Here is a 16670-nt window from a genome sequence, read left to right as displayed (position 1 = left end):
TGTGTCTGTCCTCTTTGAGGAAATGTCACGCGGTGTAATGGAGTCCTTGTAGCTTGCTACGACTCGTCTACACTCGTTGGTGACCGACACCTGCTTTGTTGGGTCATGTATGCCTGTCCTTGTGCGGTACTGCCACTTTGGTTTATGACTAGACATGTCGATCCGGGTTCTTTGACATTGGAATGCTAGCGACACTATCGCATACGTGAGTCAAAAGACGCAAACGGTCCCGGCTAAGGTAAGGCTGCAGCCGAGGAGTTAACCGTGCGTGAGACCGCAAAGGGATGCGATGTGTTACAGGCTAGATTCCTATGGCTTAGGATCGGGGTCCCGACAGCGTTGGTATCAGAGCCTGACTGACTGTAGGATTACTAAGCCAAACTGGTCGAAGTTGAGTCTAGAATTGCTTTAGTTATATATAAGGGAATTGTTTGTGGAAGGGAACGTAAGACTCTTGTTCTCTTCTCAAGTTATTTCTATTCTGGTCATCCTCGTCTTTTCTGCGGGAATTAAGGACTAGGTTACTCATCTTCTTCTAGGCTCGTGTTTATGATCGGTAGATTATAGGATTACGGGTCACGAGATATTGGGTTTCTGTCATTCCTAGGAAAAAGGAAGTAAGTTTGATGATCAGAGAGTTGAACCTGATAGTTGAGTGGTTACGCTATTCCATTTTGGGTTGTCTCAAAATTTGTTTTTGAGCATTTACAGCCGTTATGCTGCCCAATTTTGCATTCAGAGCTCTAATGCTTTTGCATTACTCTCTATTTACAGATGCCTGGCCGTCCTTCTCGTCAGGTGGTACGTTTGACCAGGTGCATTGATGTGCCGGGTCATACGGCCATGCTGGTCAGGGTGATGTCGGTGTGCGGTTACCGCTGGTACCCTGAGTACACAGTGGAGGAATAGTACCGAGACTTCAACCAGAGCCAGTACATCTGCACTGTTAGGGTATTTCCAGATTACCCTGGAGCGGAGAAGCCAATCCATTGGTCCTATGGGTTGGGGGTCACTGTTGACATGGCAGTACAAGATGCTGCCTATTCAATGCTGACCATTATGAGAGCGAGGCATGCACTGCTGCAGAATTCAGAGTTCTGCTCATGTTAGCCAATTCAGAGTAACACATGTTCATTCATCAGGCATAAGTCACTACTGTAAGTGAAGTAGCATGATCTAAGTCACTGTTTTTCGTAAATCAATATAGCGCAGATAAATCGTCAGCCAACATCCATTTTTGGTGCTAGGCTAACATACTGCACTTAGGAGTTGGAACATCAAAGTTTGAAGTTTTGAAGAGAGCACATCAATATAGGCTAGAAAATCCCTAAAAAGGATAAGAGATTAGAAACAACCAGAGTGAACATGTTCTTCAACAATCTGTACTCCAACTATCTAGAGACAACATAGTTAAACGTCTCCTCGACACACTTTCCAGTTAGAAGTACCCAAATAAAATCAACAAAATACTCACACAGCAACACGCCAAATTAGAGCATTACTCCAATAGTAATCTGCACCCAAAGTGCAATTAGAAAAAAAAAAGTGGCACATTCATCGTTTGTAGTATCTGTTTATGAAACAAACACAAGTTTTCAAGAAGTCAAACCATTGCCCTGGAGGCTGCAGTTGTGAATTGAAACAACAACTTAACATGTGGAAAAAAGGATCAACATGAACTATACACAAACCATATCAGTGGGATCTATGCTCGACATATTCCTTGAAAAATCATATGAGTCATTTCTACAATTGTTCAGAAAATCAATACAACCGAATTCTGATGTCGACTACACTTTCGAGAAGACGGTACCCAACTAATACGAAAGGTGTCCTAAAATAATAGATTTACTTACATATAGCTACACCTAACATTGAGTTACACCGAAGTTCAAGTTCTACAAAGAGCATATAAAGAGAGACGTTTTCAATATATATATAATCTAGTCAGAAGTACCCGCATAACATCTGTGAAATACTCAGAGTGTAACATGTATAGTTACAACTTACAACACTACTTCAGTATTATCTACACACAAGCAGCGAACTATAGAACAAAACAACACAACCAGGATAGTCAGCTTAGCTTCAAATGTTATGGCACTTATGTTGGCAGTCATGGGAGCTGATGGAGTATCCCAAACAACTATATAACTTATGTGGGTAGTCCCTTCACGGACTACCAGAATTGTTCTGAATAGCAACGGTAGTCCAAACACTGAACATAGCCCAGGTGGTACAATACACTTATCAAATTCATCCCCTTCGTCATCTATCAAATCCTTCTACATCCCAGAGCCATGTCTCGAGGTGCCCACGAATAAGTTGACTGGATGAGAGGAGAAGGGAAGGAGGGAGGGTTACCTCTGAGGCCAGTATTACCGTCCTTCACGACGAGGGAGAAGAGGGACCGCGGGAGGAGCAGCGCGTCGACGACTGGCATGCTGGAGTGGCGGGCGGAAGACCAGGGGACGCTAGCAGACAACTTCGAGCTTTCCTACCATGGCCTTGCTGCTTCTCCCTTACGCGCTTCCCGCAAAGCCGTCACTCGTCTGTCTGTCGCCGCCTTCCCGCTGCTCCCCTGTCCGCCGCCGCCTTTCCACTGTTCCCCTATCCATCGCCGCCTTCAAGCCTTCCCCTTAATGAGAGGATATTGGATGCTTGACTTGTATAGTAGTTAGAGGGAGAGACCTAAAACGATGCGGATATGAAGACAAATATCAATCTGGATCAGAGAATAGGAGAGTAAGATTTTTTACTTCGCGCGATTTGGTGTTGCTCATACGGTTAGCACAGATTTTTGCGCCTGACCTCCGGCGGCGTACACCCGAGGCCGCCGCAGTTATCTCCGGGCCGGCGTCACTGCAACTCCTCCTCTCTGTGCGCGTGGCTGTTGCTGCGGGTGCTGGTGCGAGCTCGCGTGCGGCGGCCGTGTCCTCAGCGGAGCCAGCGGTGGCTGCGGAGGAGCAGGAAGGGGATCTGGCGTGATCCGTTTGTTTAATAGACTACGGGTTGAATTCCGAAAACTATAGGGACGTTTCTACAAAAGCGAAATATTTTTTCTGTTCGTATCACTTAAAAACGTACCGCGGGTTGAATAACGAAAAATCGAGGAGCTTTTTTACAAACATGCCACGACGGCCGCGACGGACGACAAAAGCACTACATGCTTTATTATTAGGGGAGATTTGGCCTTTAAAATTACTTTAAATAGTCGATGACATGAACCAAGCACATGGACGGCAGGCTAGCCTGGCCAGGCAATTTTTCCCTTCGTCCTAGGCTCTTTCCAGGCACCTTATTTTCTCAGGCACATGGACCAGGCCTCCGACCAAACTGACCCTGAACCTCAAGTGCGGGCTCCAGCGGCGCCGGTGAGGGTTCGCTCGCCCCATTGCGGCTGCGTCGTAGCGAGCGACGGAACGTAGCAGCGGCGCGCACCTCACCAGGTCGAGGCGACCAGGGCTCGCTCGCTCCAGGCGGATCGGAGCAGGCGGCGGCGGGCATTGGAGCAGCTACGCCCACGACTCGGGTAATAATCTCTCCCTGTCTTTTTTTCCTCTAAAAAGGAGGAGGCGAACTTTTGTTCCCCAATGTCAAGCCCCAATCTCCTGCCAATGTTGCTAGCTTCCTCCTCAGTATTAAATCGCGTCGTTGGCCTGTACAACTCTCCAAGTTAAAAGCTCTCTCTTTCACAGCAAAATAACCTGAACTCTTCGCGTGCAGGGACGCCGACGGCGTTCACGAAAGCCTGCCCGCAGCAAGCAACGCGATGACCTTCAGCACATGGCTTGATGGGGTCGTAGGAGGAGGAATTGTGGAAACAATCACTTATCAGGTCTACGATCGGGCCTCCGGGACCTACGTGACACGCTCCTCCCAGAATCCCAACACATTGCTGGATGATTTCGCCGGTGTGGTCTGTACCGGAGCAGCTGCCGCCTTGTGCTGGGCAGCGTGGAGGTACTACCAACGGACCGTGTCTATAGGCAAGTACGGCCGGGACATGACGGCTTTGGCCGGAAAGGCCGACCCGGTGATCGGCCGCGACGACGAGATTGATCGTGTTATCTGCATCCTCAGCCGCCGGACCAAGAACTGTGCCGTGCTAGTTGGCGCCGCAGGGGTCGGCAAGACGGCCATCGTCGAGGGCCTCGCCCAACGCATTGCCGCTGGGACAGTCCCTGCCGCCCTCGCTGGAGCACGCATCGTGGAAGTTGATCTCGGGGCCATGGTGGCCGGGACTATTTTCCGTGGCATGTTTGAGCAGCGCATCAAGAACGTGATCAATCAGGCGGAGGATGCGGACGGCAAGGTAATTCTCTTCATCGATGAGATGCACATGCTTCTTGGCGCCGGAGCTGGCCTGGAGAACCGCACAACCGACGCCTCCAACATGCTGAAGCCGGCGTTGGCCCGTGGTCGTATCCGCTGCGTGGCCGCGACGACTTTGGATGAGTACAACAAGTACGTTGAGAAGGATGCCGCATTGGAGCGGCGGTTCCAAAAGGTGCATGTCGAGGAACCGAGCACGCAGTCCACCATTGCCATTCTGCGAGGGCTGAAGGAAAGGTACGAGCAGCACCATGGCTTGGAAATCCAGGATGCTGCTCTTGTTGCTGCCACAACACTTGCTGCCCGCTATATCACCGGTGAGGAATTAACTTCACTATATCACCGAGTAGCATTTGTAAGTGGCAAGCATTTATGTATGTTGGAAAAAAATTGATGAATTTGTTGCTGTATCTACTGTAGGTCGTCAATTTCCTGATAAGGCAATTGATCTGATTGATGAGGCGTGCGCCACTGCAGCCAAAAATATGATGCAAAATGACAAACAAGCACAGCAATTTAGCATTGCACTAACTGCCTCTGCAGTGAAGGAAGCAATTGTTGGCCCAGATCAAGTTGCACAAGTATGAATTCTCTTCCTAATTACATTTGTGTCCATTGTTCAATCAATGTGATGTGCTTGTCATGCATGTCCAATGTTGTGATTTTAAGGTTGTGAGCCGATGGACTGGGATTCCTATCACCACGCTTAATCAAGGGGAGAAGGATAAGTTGATCCACCTAGCAGCTAGATTGCATGAACGAGTGGTTGGCCAGGATGAAGCGGTCAATAAGGTTGCACGAGCAGTGTTGCGCTCAAGAACTGACCTTGATCAACCTGGCCAACCGATAGGCTCTTTTCTCTTTTTGGGCTCGACTGGTGTTGGAAAGACGGAGCTTGCAAAAGCTCTTGCCGAGCAGCTATTTGACAGTGAGAAGATGTTGGTTCGCATTGACATGTCCGAATATGTTGGGGCTGGGTCTGTGTGGCGTCTTATTGGAGCACCTCCAGGGTTTGTCTTCTCTATTTTAGCAGACCTACATTATCATATCATACTATAACCTTTAATTAGTTTAACTGGTCTTAATTTTTTTTTATACTGTGACATATTAAAGCTACTATGAACATCAAGATGGTGGACAACTGACTGAGAAGGTGCGGAGGCGCCCATACAGTGTCATCCTATTCGATGAGGTGGAGAAGGCAGACCCCTTGGTGTTGAATGTTTTTCTTCAGCTCCTTGATGATGGTCTGTTGACTGATGGCAAAGGACGGATTGTGGACTTCAAGAATACAATTATCATCATGACCTCAAATGTGGGGTCAGAGCACCTAATGGCAGGAATGTCTGGGGAAACCACAATGGAAACTGCACGGAGCCTTCTCATGAAACAGGTTTTATTTCTTAACCCAAAAGTTTGCCTATAAAGGCTGTATGCAGTAGTTGCCTCTCTGCTGGTTGTTACTCAACTATATTTGTTTGTGCAGGTTCAGAAACACTACAGGCCCGAGCTTCTCAACAGACTCGGTGCCATTATTGTCTTTGAGCCGCTTTCGCGAGAGAAACTAAAGGACATTGTGGCAATCCAAATGAAGAGTGTTGTCGCCAGAGTAGCTGACAAGGGCATCTCTCTATGTGCTAGTGATGCCGCATTGGATGTTATTTTGTCGGAATCATACGATCCAGTACGCCCGATTTTCAGATAACCAGGTTACACGTTGGTATGTTTTAGTAATCATGCTTTGATCTTGCTCATTGCAGATGTACGGTGCAAGGCCCATAAGGAGGTGGGTGCAAGAGAATGTGATGACAACGATCTCGGAGATGCTGGTCAATGATGAGGCTGGTGCAGGCTCAACAATCTCCATTGATGCCACAGACGACAAGAAGGGGTTGAAGTACGAAGTGGTGAAGGGAGTGGCAGATCCAGCAGTGAGACTTCCCAATGAATCCGGTGATGACAGTGATACGGATGGCAACATGCCTGCAAAACCACCTTGTGTCACTTTTGGGGCTGAGGGGAACTTCTACTTGCCGATCAAGGCTCTGTTAGCAAGGATTGCGTGACTGCACTTATGCCCATGTGTAAAATATAATATCCCCCATCGTGATCGACAGTCTGCTAGCTGACCTGTTACACGCCACGGGCTGAAGGGTAGGAGAGGCCTAGTGCTACACTACATGATTGTGATTGTGGTGTTTAGTGTATAGATCTGTTATGACCGGTACAACGTACCAACGGAGGAGGCCCAATGGGCAGGGTTAATTACGGGCTTAGCCCAAGTTATCTTACCTATCTTAGAGTCCAAGTTATATTAGAGCCCAAGTTAGAGTCCAAGTTATCTAGGGTTTAGTGGAGGCTGTCCTCTTATATAAACACATGTACCCCTTCGATATTAAGCAGACAATAAACAGTATATTCTGTTGTCGTCTCCCTCAGGAGACGAGAGCCCCAAACCCTAGCCGCCTCTCTCTCTCTCTCTCTCACGTCGCGACGGCGCCCAACCGTCGGCGCCGGCGTCCCCAACCTCGCAGCCCGCACTTTCATCCCTACAACCTACGTCCGAGACCTGGTAGAACCCTAGCCTCTACCAATTTGGTATCAGGGCTCTCTTGGCAAGGATTGCGTGACTGCACTTACGCCCGTGTGTAAAATATCCCTCGTCGTGATCGACAGTCTGCTAGCTGACCTGTTACACGCCACGGGCTGAAGGGTAGGAGAGGCCTAGTGCTACACTACGTGATTGTGATTGTGGTGTTTAGTGTATAGATCATCATCTTAGATGTGCATGTATGGACCAATTAGGTTTGGATTAAATTGGCCTTTTGGCTGCAGCGGGGTTTTGGACAGACCATTGGTAAAACTTGCTACCTTGCTGGTGACAGGAGGTTTTGAAAGAATTAAAATGATGCACTGGATTTTTTATTTTCCGTACAGACATTTTTAAAATTTGTGCTCTACCACCGCCTAAGACCTGAGCCCATAGATCAAGATGTGCAAAGCAGCCATCAAGCAGCCCATAGATCAATATTGTATGTCAGTCTTGCACTATATTTGCATTGATAAAAATCAGTCTGATGATCATGGTGGCACAGTTTGGCTTGCTGGGGCAAGGTTTATTGTGCGAATTGGATAGGTGTTCTTGGGTTTTCGCCCTGCAGTAGGCTGCTCGATGACGAGTACCTATGGTGGGTTTCCCAAGAGTGCTTTGAACTCGCACACCTTTCTGTTTTTTCCTTTTGGATGGACTATGTATTTCCGTTATGTCAAGTAATGGAAAGGGGTTTGCCCGGTTTAAAAAAAAAATCATGGTGGCACAGTTTGAGGCTTACATGTTTCAGGGTTACTCCAAAGTTGTTTACAAGTGTAAATATTCTACCAGATTAAATGTTACATGTTCAGCTGCGAAGGAAAACCCATGGCCCTCGTGCAGTCCCAATCCTGAAAAGAACGAAGAACACCAAAACTGTAACCACTATAGTAAAATATAGCCACAAAATGGAAAACTCAAGCAAAAAGGTATATTGATTACATATCACTTCTTATTTAGAATTTCATCCCAGAAAGCTTAATTTAACAAGTCATTAGTGAATAAGGGTATTTGTGTTGTTCTCGTTGTGATAATGAACTTCAACCAAAAGAAATTCAGAGTGATTGGCTCAGTGTACCTCCATAATCCGGCAAACATGCGGAGGCACATGTAGATCGACAAGGCTATCCAGATCCCAACAAAACCACTGTAACTGGCGAGGGTGACAATGCAAGCAATGCTGACAATAGCCACAAGTATCTGAGGATATATAATTCAACGGAATGTGTCAGAAGAAAAGATCTGGAAAATCAGAGCACAAATAAACGAACGATAGGTTTGTTGACTTGCCAATGAATAAGCAGCATACGCAAAATCAGATGCACCGTAATTGACGCCGTCGAAAACAAAGGCTAAAGCGTTGATCGGTTGAGTTAGAGCAACAAACTGTACATAGAACAAAATAACTCTCCTTAGTTCAAGAAACTGCCTTCAGGTGATTAAATATAAGAAAACACTGTCATACTCTCAGGTACTATGAACTACAAAAAAATCATGGAGACGTAACTATAACATTTCAAGACTCAGAGTTTCAGTACTCTTAGGATTCAGCATACTGTAACTGTACCGGTGTTGCCACGTAAATATGATGCAGTACACCCTTGTCTTCAGTAAATAATCTTGAACCTGTATGGAGGCCAACTCCAAGAAGTAGGCTCAGGAGAAGCCCCAAGATCAATCCGAGCTGCAAAATAAACAGTCCTTCACTATGGTGACAAACAAAAAAAGGATCTATAGAAAAGAGGAACCATACCTGCAGTATGCGGGAAGCTGTGGCCTTCGCCTTTGAATGGTCCTTACGAGCAAATGCACTTGCAAGTATAGCCTGTGAAAGTATTGTTGACAGTAATACATAATATGCACCGAACAAAAGAAGAGATGCACATTGCTAGCAGCATATCCTTTTAAGTTATTATCAAAGAAAAGAAGTGGACTGTCTTCAAAAGAAAGAAGACCTGTCATCGATCAAAGAAAAGAAGAGAAGTGTTCCCTAACCTGTCCAGCAAAAGCCAAACCATCAGCAAGAAGGGAAGATGCCAACCAGATCTGCAAGCAAATCTGGAATGCGGCCATTTGAGTTGAACCTAGCCGTGCAGCCATTGATGCAGATAGTGTTACACAGCATGTTGCCGCAATAACTCTGGCAAGTAACAGAGAACCTGAAGAGTGCAAGAGTAAAGACCTTTACACCTTTACATAAACAAACAAAAAATGATTAAGCATAGCCACTGAAAAAGCACACAACACTCTCTCAGAATGATTTTATCTTTTTACGTAGCACTGCTTTCATTGCGATTAGGAAGGAGCAAAGGCTAGAAACTAAGAGAGGAAAAGGAAAGGAAAAAAAGGTCTTTCGACAAGGGCTAAAACGCGTCGTCTACCAGCATCAGTCCACAACTTGGCCTCAAGCTGTAGGCTGTGCATCACATTGATTACCGTACTGGATGTCTGGTTATATCAAAGGCAACAACATAGCTGTCTATGAACATAGGTCAAATGAAGACAAAAGAATTAACAATTGAATTGGACGGCGGTTGTAACATGATTTCATAAAAAAAAATTACAGTCCATGCCCAGAAAATTAGGAAAAGCTTAACTGGAGCAATAGTCCAGTATGCGGAATATGGCTCAGTAATGCTATATGTGTTTTAGAAGATCTTAGGTCCAAATTGACTGCCCGGAACAAGCTAGTTCTGTAAGTATTTCAATAAAAAAAAGTTTTATAGCAATTTTTTCTGCAATTATTTACTTAAATCATACAGTTCGGTAAGTGTTACCGTTTTTAAGGAACCGACCAATCGGCAGATGTTTCAAGTTGGGTGGCAATAGTTCAACTTGCAGGCGTAATCTACATAGGAGTATGGCAGCAATGAAATATCTGCATAAGATCCAATATGAATTATCACAACAGATATACAAATAATGTCATAACATGGGATCAAGTGTGAATCTTCCTATGAGAAAAAATCAATGATATCTGTCAAGAAAAAGAATAGCACTACGTACTGTGATATAACATGAGCAACTGCTGCACCACTGACACCATACTGAAACACAAACATAAATATTGGATCCAAAACTATATTGATTGCATCTCCAACCACTGGTGATCATAAAAATGTAAGTTGTGTTACATATGAAAGAAATTATTCCTAGGGAATCTAGACATTAATCAAACCTCACATTACATTTCACCTCCAAAAAAGTGTTACCTTGACTAAGATTGACATATGAATATAAAAAATCACTAGATACATGTTGGACGGACTACTCGAATAATCAGGGTTTCTCATTGTCGAAAATAATAATCGGGGTTTTCTTTTCCAAATTTTGGTTTAACAATACACCTCGAACTGATCACTAACTCCATACATTCTACATGTAACTTTTAATATATGTACATTCAACCATTTAAAACTTTAACGACAAGTATACGTACAGACATTTAGATCTATCACATGAAAGTTATATCGGTAGAATTATAAAAACAAAAAATTACGAGATTATCATAATTTTAGAAAGTTTATGCAGACATAATTTAAAAAGTTAAAGACGTGTAAGACCATGTTCTTGTCCTAAACAAGTGAAAAGAGATAGAATAAAGGTAGAACTATCCAAGCAAGGAAATACCACTATACCAGTTGCATATAGAGGCGTCCTTGTATCTTTAAGTCCACGAAATACCCCTTGCATTGCCAGAGATAAAAGAACAGCAGGAGCACCTAAAGATCTGAGTACTAAGTACTGTAATGCAGGCTTCAACATTCCAGTGTCCTATTGAAAAGTGCATTTCGGTTAAAAAAATAACCTATATAAAAAAAGAAAAGACAATGATGAAGTAGTTCCGGAATAGAAGCACAGATGAAAACTCGAATTCTTTCCAGTCCAACTGATTGTTGCAACAATATCATACATATATGAAGTATCCGCTATCAGGAGCAATTGTTTTCCTCTAGTTAAGTTTTCATTAAGTAAAATATTGGATATGCACATATCCAACTATTAATAAGATAACTTACAACTATTGGCAAAAAAAGAAGAAGCTTAATAACAGAAGAGCCCTCAATTATCAGCTTTTGATGAAGGGAAATCAATTAGTTTTAAAATACATGAGAAAAGCTGATATTAATAACTAGAGTTTGTGCTGAAATAGAGTAGTTTATACTTTATACTATCAAAAGCAAAAAAGGGCACGAAGGAACATTTACCGCTTTCACACCCATGAAGTCTAAGATAGGTTTTGCACAGGAAACAAGCAGTAGAGTTTCAAAAAGACCAAGCACCCCACCAAGTAGTAATGCTGTAGAAACCGATGGAATTTTTTTCCGCGTATGCTCAATATTGATCTCACTTGAGCCAGTTTCGAAAGACGATTTGCCGGAAGTCTCTGGTGATAAATTAGAAGATCAAATAAATATGCATCACTTGACCATATAAACTTCTAAAATAAGAACCACGAAGTTTCACCTTCATGAGAAATCAGTTCATCCATTTCGCTAACATTGTTTTCATTATCACCACTTATTTCATCTTTGTGTCGGTCACTGGAAGTAGCATCTTCCTCTGCAACAAATGATGTTGTGACACTCACAAGGGGGAATACTGCAATTCTTGTTACTTGATTAAACACGACAATAGATACACCTACAGCTGCAAGCTCTACTGGACCTGTTTGTCACGAAACATATCAGAGCAATCAGATTGCCATTATACAAATGAGCTAAAAAAAACTATGGAAACATATTTGTGCATCACAGTAGCAAGAAACAGTACGTTCGATAACAAAATGTTTTACAAGTCCAAAATAGAAGAACAGTAATGTAACTGTAATATTAAGTTATAAAAGGTCTCATGCTAGATTGAGCAGCAATCATGTTCAGCACCTTTTGTTTAATTCCCACACATCAGACAAAGAGAAAATTGAGATGAAGATCAATGAACCAATACAACTTTGATGTAAAGGCCCAAAGCTTCCATGAAAAGACCAAAAAGTGAGGTAGCTATTTGTTTATTCCACAATGCCACAACAACGAAATTTTGGCTTTTCAAAATGCCCTGATATAGATTTTACGAAAAACGCCTTGATATAGCCTATCAGGACAAAACATCACTGTGTGATTTCAACATGAGATCAAACACTTGGGTCAACTCGTGTGATTTCAGCTTGAGATCAAACATATGGGTCAACTTGCTGAAAAGTATAATTTGTCCTCTGCTTCTTGCCACATTACTGTCTGATTCTTCAGTTGAACTCAATTGTTTTAACCACGGTTTTGGTCGTGAAGCGACCAAGGCCTAAGGAGTCCATTTCCATGTCCTCACGGTCACAATCTAACTGAACCTCCTGAATGGCTTCCCATAGGTTAAGCACCCGGAGAAATTTGTCTATTGAAAGAGGAGTTTTTAAAGCAAAAGAAGCAAAGCTTAATTGGTTGTACCACCTGCAAAATTGTATCTGCGTCATGTCTGGAGCAGATTAAAACTATATAGAAACAAATCTTAATTAGTCATACTACATGCAAAATTGTATCTGCGTCATGTCTGGAGCAGATTAAAACTATATAGAAACAAATCTTAATTAGTCATACTACATGCAAAACTGCATCTGCAGTCATGCCTGGAGCAGATTAAAACTATGTAGAAACAAATCTTAATTAGTCATACTACATGCAAAACCGCATCTGCAGTCATGTCTGGGGCAGATTAAAACTAGGTAGAAACAAATCTTAATTAGTCATACTACATGCGAAACTGCATCTGCAGTCATGCCTGGAGCAGATTAAAACCAGGTGGAAACAAATCTTAATTAGTCATACTACATGCGAAACTGCATCTGCAGTCATGCCTGGAGCAGATTAAAACCAGGTGGAAGCAAGGCTTAGTTAGTCATACGTGCAGAATTGTACTATCTGCAATCGTGCCTGGAGCAGAGAAAGGGGCCGGGCAGAGGGGGACAAGAGAAGGCAAGCAGCAAACACCTATGTGGCCAATGAATGCGGTGTCGACGAGCGAGGCGAGCGGGTCCGCCATGAGCGCGAGCGCGCCCGGCACGGCGATCCCCATGATCTCCTTCCCGAGGTCGTCCCGCTGGAACGCGAGCCTGAAGAACGTGTATATATACTAGCAGGTTAAAAGGGGACGGGAAAAGCCAGGGGCGGGAGAGATCGTCACGTACGTCGCGCCATGGAAGAAGACGGTGGGCAGGTCCATGGCGCCCGCCGCGGGCTGGTGGTGGTGGAGGAGGAGGCGGCGGCTCTCCCCGCGGAAGGGGCAGGCGGGCAGCAGCGCGCGCGCATGAAATGGAGAGGCGCGCGAGCCTTGGTGCGGGCTGCGGCAGCGCCAACCCGGATTTGGGACGGGCTAGAATAGAATCGGGTTCGTGTCGTGCGTGCGCGCGTGCGTGCGTGGAACGCAGAATGGATGCGGTTTCATCGGGGGAGCGGGAAAAGGGGGTGAGGGAATCGGAGCGGACGGAAAGCTACGCGCTCGGTTGGCGCCTGCCTGCGTGCCCGCTGGGTGGGAACCCGGCCGTCAGGATGCGGGACGGGGCGTGTGTGGGGACTCAGCCGGACTGGACGCAGGTCGGCGGGGCAGTAGAAACCCTTAAATCTAAAACCAGTTTTAAGGATTGAGAATTGGTCATTTTTAACATTTTTAAGGGTTGAAAAACAGGGACAAAGACTAGAACGCTGGGTTTGAGGATTCTAGTCTTTGCCCCAACCCCAACCCTTAAAATTGTCATTTCATATATCACACATTTCATCATATGACATATCACGTCGACGAGGAGGCTCATCATCTCGACGTCATCGTCTTGCAACAACTCGTCAATGTCCAAATCGCCGGATGACGACCAATCCGACGAATCGGACAACAAGTCCATCTACATACAAGTGGCTACCATTAGTGCCAATGAAGCAAAAATTAAAAACTGAAAAAGTAAAAATAAAACCTCACCGGGGCGGGGCGGGCGGCGTCCGGGGCGAGGCGGGGAGGGGCGGCGGCCAGGGCGCGGAGGGGCGGCGGCCGGGGCGCGGTGGGGCGGCGGGGCGACGGCCGGGGTGCGGAGGGGCAGCGGCCGAGATGCGGAGGGGCGGCGGGGCGGCGGCCGTGGCGCGGAGGGGCGGCGGGGCGGCGGTCGGGGTGCGGAGGGGCAGCGGTCGAGATGCGGAGCGGCGGGGCGGCGGTCGGGGTGCGGAGGGGCAGCGGCCGAGATGCGGAGCGGCGGGGCGCGGAGGGGCAGCGGCCGAGATGCGGAGCGGCGGGGCGCGGAGGGGCAGCGGCCGAGATGCGGAGCAGCGGGGCGGCGGCCGGGGCGCGGAGGGGCAGCGGCCGAGATGCGGAGCGGCGGCCGGGGCGCGGAGGGCGACGGGTTGGCGGCGGCGGCTGCGGATTCCTCCCGCGTGGGAGAACCAACTGTTGGAAATATGCCCTATAGACAATAATAAAATGGTTATTATCATATTTCTTTGTTCATGATAATCGTCTATCGTTCATGCTATAATTGTATTAACAGGAAACACTAATACATGTGTGAATGAATAGATCACAATGTGTCCCTAGCAAGCCTCTAGTTAGCTAGCTCGTTAGTCAATAGATGATCATGGTTTCCTGATCATGGACATTGAATGTCATTGATAACGGGATCACATCATTGGGAGAATGATGTGGTGGACAAGACCCAATCCTAAGCCTAGCACTAGATCGTATTGTTCGTATGCTAATGCTTTTCTAATGTCAAGTAGTTTTTCCTTCGACCGTGAGATTGTGCAACTCCCGGATACCGTAGGAGTGCTTTGGGTGTATCAAACGTCACAACGTAACTGGGTGACTATAAAGGTGCACTACGGGTACCTCCGAAAGTGTCTGTTGGGTTGGCACGAATCGAGATCGGGATTTGTCACTCCGTGTGACGGAGACGTATCTCTGGGCCCACTCGGTAGAACATCATCATGAGCTCAATGTGACTAAGGAGTTAGTCACACGATGACGTGCTACGGAACGAGTAAAGAGACTTACCGGCAACGAGATTGAACAAGGTATAGGTATACTGACGATCGAATCTCGGGCAAGTTCTATACCGACAGACAAAGGGAATCGTATACGGGATTGATTGAATCCTTGACATCGTGGTTCATCCGATGAGATCATCGTGGAGCTAGTGGGAGCCACCATGGGTATCCAGACCCCGCTGATGGTTATTGGCCAGAGAGGTGTCTCGGTCATGTCTGCCTGTCTCCCGAACCCGTAGGGTCTACACACTTAAGGTTCGATGACGCTAGGGTTATAGGGAATTGTTATACGAGATTACCGAAAGTTGTTCGGAGTCCCGGATGAGATCCCGGACGTCACGAGGAGCTCCGTAATGGTCCGGAGGTAAAGATTGATATATAGGACGGATGGTTTCGGACACCGGAAGTGTTTCGGGCATCACCGGTAACGTACCGGGACCACCGGGACCACCGGAGGTGGTCCCGGGGGACCACCGAAGGGGGGCTGCGACCCCAAGAGGTAAGATGGGCTAAGTGGGGGTGGGAACCAGCCCCTAGTTGGGCTGGTATGCCTCCCCACTCAGCCCATGGCGCAGGGGAAAGGAAAAGAGGGGGGGAACCCTAATTTAGGTGGGCCTTAGGCCCACCAGAGGGGTGCGCCACCCCTCCCCCTTGCCCTGGCCGCCACCCCTTCCCCATCTAAGGGCTGCCGCACCCCTTAGGGGTGGGAACCCTAAGGGCTGCGCCCCCTCCCCTTCCCCTATATATAGATGAGGTTCGGGGTTGTTTGAGACACGGTTTAATCTCTCTCTCGCAGCCCTGCTCCTCTCCCTCCTCCTCTCTGCCGGTGCTTGGCGAAGCCTTGTCGGGAGACCTCGTCTCTCCACCAACACCACGCCGTCGTGTTGCTGGTCTTCTTCCCCAACCTCTCCCTCCTCCTTGCTGGATCAAGGTGCGGGAGACGTCACCGGGCTGCACGTGTGTTGAACGCGGAGGTGTCGTTGTTCGGCACTAGATCGGAATCGCTGCGAGTACGACTCCATCAACCGCGTTCTAGCAACGCTTCCGCTTAGCGATCTTCAAAGGTACGAGGATGCTCTTACCCCTCTCTCGTTGCTGGTCTCTCCATAGGAAGATCTGAATATGCGTAGGAAAATTTTGAATTTTATGCTACGTTACCCAACAGTGGCATCCGAGCCAGGTTTCCTATGCGTAGATTCTATGCACGAGTAGAACACAAAAGTTGTGGGCGATGGTTTGTCAATTTGCTTGCCGTTACTAGTCTTATTCTTTTCCGGCGGTATTGTGGGATGAAGCGGCCCGGACCGACCTTACACGTACGCTTACGTGAGACTGGTTCCACCGACAGACATGCACATCGTGCATAAAGGTGGCTAGCGGGTGTCTGTCTCTCCTACTCTAGTCGGATTGGATTTGATGAAAAGGGTCCTTATGAAGGGTAAATAGCTTTGGCATATCATCGTTGTGGTTGTCACGTAGGTAAGAAGGCGTTCTTGCTAGAAACCCAAATCAGCCACGTAAAACTTGCAACAACAATTAGAGGACGTCTAACTTGTTTTTGCAGGGTTTGACATGTGATGTGATATGGCCAAAGTTGTGATGTTGCATGTATGATGTATGAGATGATCATGTTATTGTAATAGGTTTCACGACTTGCATGTCGATGAGTATGACAACCGGCAGGAGCCATAGGAGTTGTCTTAATTTATTGTATGAGATGCAACGCCATGTGC

General features: G+C 46.5%; 2 protein-coding genes across 3 annotated transcripts; one reads left to right on the top strand and one right to left on the bottom strand.

Annotated features, from left to right (window-relative positions):
* Window positions 1-3713: 3713 nt before the first annotated feature.
* Window positions 3714-6569, top strand: LOC123444403 (chaperone protein ClpB1-like). Its single transcript, XM_045121106.1, has 6 exons — window positions 3714-4652; window positions 4756-4916; window positions 5005-5345; window positions 5449-5728; window positions 5822-6019; window positions 6096-6569. The coding sequence occupies exons 1-6, from the start codon at window positions 3773-3775 to the stop codon at window positions 6399-6401; spliced, it is 2166 nt and encodes a 721-aa protein (XP_044977041.1). The 5' UTR covers window positions 3714-3772; the 3' UTR covers window positions 6402-6569.
* A 1037-nt stretch (window positions 6570-7606) lies between these two features.
* Window positions 7607-13342, bottom strand: LOC123444390 (protein DETOXIFICATION 42-like). 2 transcript variants are annotated; one of them, XM_045121088.1, is made up of 13 exons: window positions 13101-13342; window positions 12904-13025; window positions 11393-11593; window positions 11134-11312; window positions 10564-10699; window positions 9932-10028; window positions 9703-9803; window positions 8921-9084; window positions 8679-8750; window positions 8493-8609; window positions 8216-8311; window positions 8004-8125; window positions 7607-7776 (listed from the first exon to the last, which is right to left on the bottom strand). In XM_045121088.1, exons 1-13 carry the CDS (start codon window positions 13133-13135, stop codon window positions 7734-7736), a joined length of 1485 nt encoding a protein of 494 aa, XP_044977023.1. In that variant the 5' UTR covers window positions 13136-13342; the 3' UTR covers window positions 7607-7733. The 2 variants fall into 2 exon arrangements, with proteins under 2 accessions (XP_044977023.1, XP_044977032.1); XM_045121097.1 differs by lacking the exons at window positions 7607-7776; window positions 8004-8125 and having other exon boundaries at window positions 8222-8311; window positions 8433-8609.
* Between the last annotated feature and the right edge of the window lie 3328 nt (window positions 13343-16670).

This window comes from Hordeum vulgare, chromosome 1H (assembly GCF_904849725.1).
Source record: "Hordeum vulgare subsp. vulgare chromosome 1H, MorexV3_pseudomolecules_assembly, whole genome shotgun sequence".
NCBI classification, from domain to species: Eukaryota; Viridiplantae; Streptophyta; class Magnoliopsida; order Poales; family Poaceae; genus Hordeum; species Hordeum vulgare.
Note: the sequence above shows the minus strand (reverse complement) of the source record. Positions and strands in the feature narration are given on the sequence as shown.